The sequence below is a fragment of the Austrofundulus limnaeus genome, unplaced genomic scaffold, assembly GCF_001266775.1.
Source record: "Austrofundulus limnaeus strain Quisiro unplaced genomic scaffold, Austrofundulus_limnaeus-1.0 Scaffold64, whole genome shotgun sequence".
NCBI classification, from domain to species: Eukaryota; Metazoa; Chordata; class Actinopteri; order Cyprinodontiformes; family Rivulidae; genus Austrofundulus; species Austrofundulus limnaeus.
In genome coordinates this window covers 1857750-1859935 of record NW_013952466.1, presented here as the reverse complement: position 1 = coordinate 1859935, position 2186 = coordinate 1857750, and the positions used below count along the sequence as shown (strand labels likewise).

At 37.4% G+C, this 2186-nt stretch overlaps 1 protein-coding gene across 6 annotated transcripts in view; it reads right to left on the bottom strand.

Annotated features, from left to right (window-relative positions):
* The window catches only part of otofa (otoferlin a), a gene marked incomplete in the record, with an annotated part of 101651 nt that overhangs the window by 8043 nt on the left and 91422 nt on the right, over window positions 1-2186 (bottom strand). For all 6 annotated transcript variants that reach the window (XM_014009998.1, XM_014010002.1, XM_014010000.1 and 3 more), the window contains 2 exon segments: window positions 234-412; window positions 642-883. In XM_014009998.1, the coding sequence (XP_013865452.1) occupies window positions 234-412; window positions 642-883 (421 nt within the window).

The following is a 2186-nucleotide window of genomic DNA, read 5'->3' as shown; positions in this document are numbered from 1 at the left end:
AGAAGACAAGTTGATAAAATAAATTTTAAAAATACGTATTGTTCGATACAAGTGTGTATTGAACCTAAAGCACTGTTCGATACGGGTACATGTATTGTTGCAYCCCTACTAACCATTTATTACTGATAAGTAAGGCTAAATAAAGTGTAGTTATTACAAAGTGCTACCATTTCCTTATTTAAAAAACTATTTTAATTGATGTTTTTATGTTAAAGGGTGATAAACCATCTTACCGTGAGCTCCATCTCATCGTTCTCATCGCGGGCCACAAAGGGCCACCATCCTTTGACCCGTTTCTGTTTGAAGATGGAAATGGTGGGAAGCTCCTGCTCATTTCGGATCATGTCAAGGGAACACTGCTTGGCGGTCTTGGCGCCACGAGGGAACCTGTTCAGGTCGAGCTCTATCGCACCTGGAAGTGGTGACACGAAGAGCCGTCACACATCGAAAACAATGACTAAAATAATTCTCGTAATTTGAGGATGCCACACTATCTATGGAAGCTTGGAAACAAAAACAACAAAAATGTTCTATCAAATTCGCTTTCCTCTCACAAGGTTATTATTATTATTGAGATATTTCGCTAACCAACACAGACGGACTCAGGTAAACACATGATCGTCTGTGCATATGTTCCTCACCCAGGAAGTCGTCGGCAGAGAAGTGGTCCGCATCCCAGACCTGCAGCGTGAGGCGAGGAGGGATCTTGTATTCAGTCTCGTCCCAGGAGAACATGGACTCTTTTTTGGAAATGACGATCTTCTCCTCGGCCACGAGGTAATCGAAAGGGAAGACAAAGCGCCAGTTAAAGTTGCCCTCACCAGTCAGGGAGTGATAATGCACATCTGTGTCCTGTTTGTCCTCCTGCTGACCTTTAAGCCACCTATAAAATGGTCAGAGATAATAAAGGAGCCAGTTTAAGRAGCATTGTTATAAAAGCATTGGTTTTGTTGTTAGATTTGGCCAGCCATGCACAAAAACATAGAAACTTGCAGTGTTTGGTCGTTTACTTGATATGAATTTGGTGACTTAAATGGATGTGGTCATGTTAAAAGAACCACTCAACTAACCAGGTTAAAATCACAACATGCAATGTGGCTTTTATGTGGCTTTCACTTTGTCATATGTACTGTTTTTCATAAATTTCCAATTCATTTGGAATATTATTAAGTAGAAGTTTATTTTTAAAACTTGTTAAAATTTTCAAGGTAAGCCTCAAAGCGTTTCATTAACAGTAGAGTGAAGCTGGCGTCATGAGTCAGGGGGAACAGGAGAGGAGCTGCACTCTCAGTTCTCAAATGCAAAACCATTAAATAGTAATCTGACTAAAACTGTCAGATTGACATGTTCTGACTAAACAATGTGCAGTGATTTGGTAACTGAGGTGCTTAAAATAGGATAAAGGTTAATGAGAACATGCCTCATTTTATACATCCTACTTCATCAAAACCATCGTTAATCATTTTACTGGTTCCATCTATAAAACATCCCCAATTATAARGTTTAGCCAGCTATAATGTAATCTTAAATCTAAATTACTTCTACATATTGTTTGATGATGGCACCCTGTTTGTTAGCTAAGATGTTGCACATCAACAGGTGAATGCATCAGCTGTTGTAAAATGTTAAACAATAGTTTGTTTTTCTTGAAGTGGAGTTGGAACAAGCAGTTATGGAGCAAGTATCCTACCTGCAGTAGACAGCTTACCAGGCTACTCTTAAAGTGCACGTATCATCAGATTTAAGTAATAAATATGAATGTATTTTTGGAAAGATTAGATTAATAACACGTAAAACAAATTTTACGCCGCTGAGACGAGCAGTTGTTGAGATATTCAGATGTGAAGTAACAGGAAGTGATGTCAAAGGGGAATGCATATAAACAGCATTGCTAAAACGACTAACAACAGACTTAAAGACGAATCTGTTTCTTTAGATAATTTTGAGYCACTGYCAGAGATGAAAAAGAGTCAGAGCTCAAAAAATATCGTTTCAATAAACAATTTTATTCTTTTTCTTAAAGAGTTCCCCTTTGATGTCACTTCCTGTTGTATTTTGGCTGAACCAAATCCAAAAGAAAATATGCTATTTATGCAACAAAATAGGTAAAATCATGTGTATTATGCCAAGTTTCTTAAATATATAGATGTTTTCTTTGACTTTTTTGTATTTGAAGGATATACAAA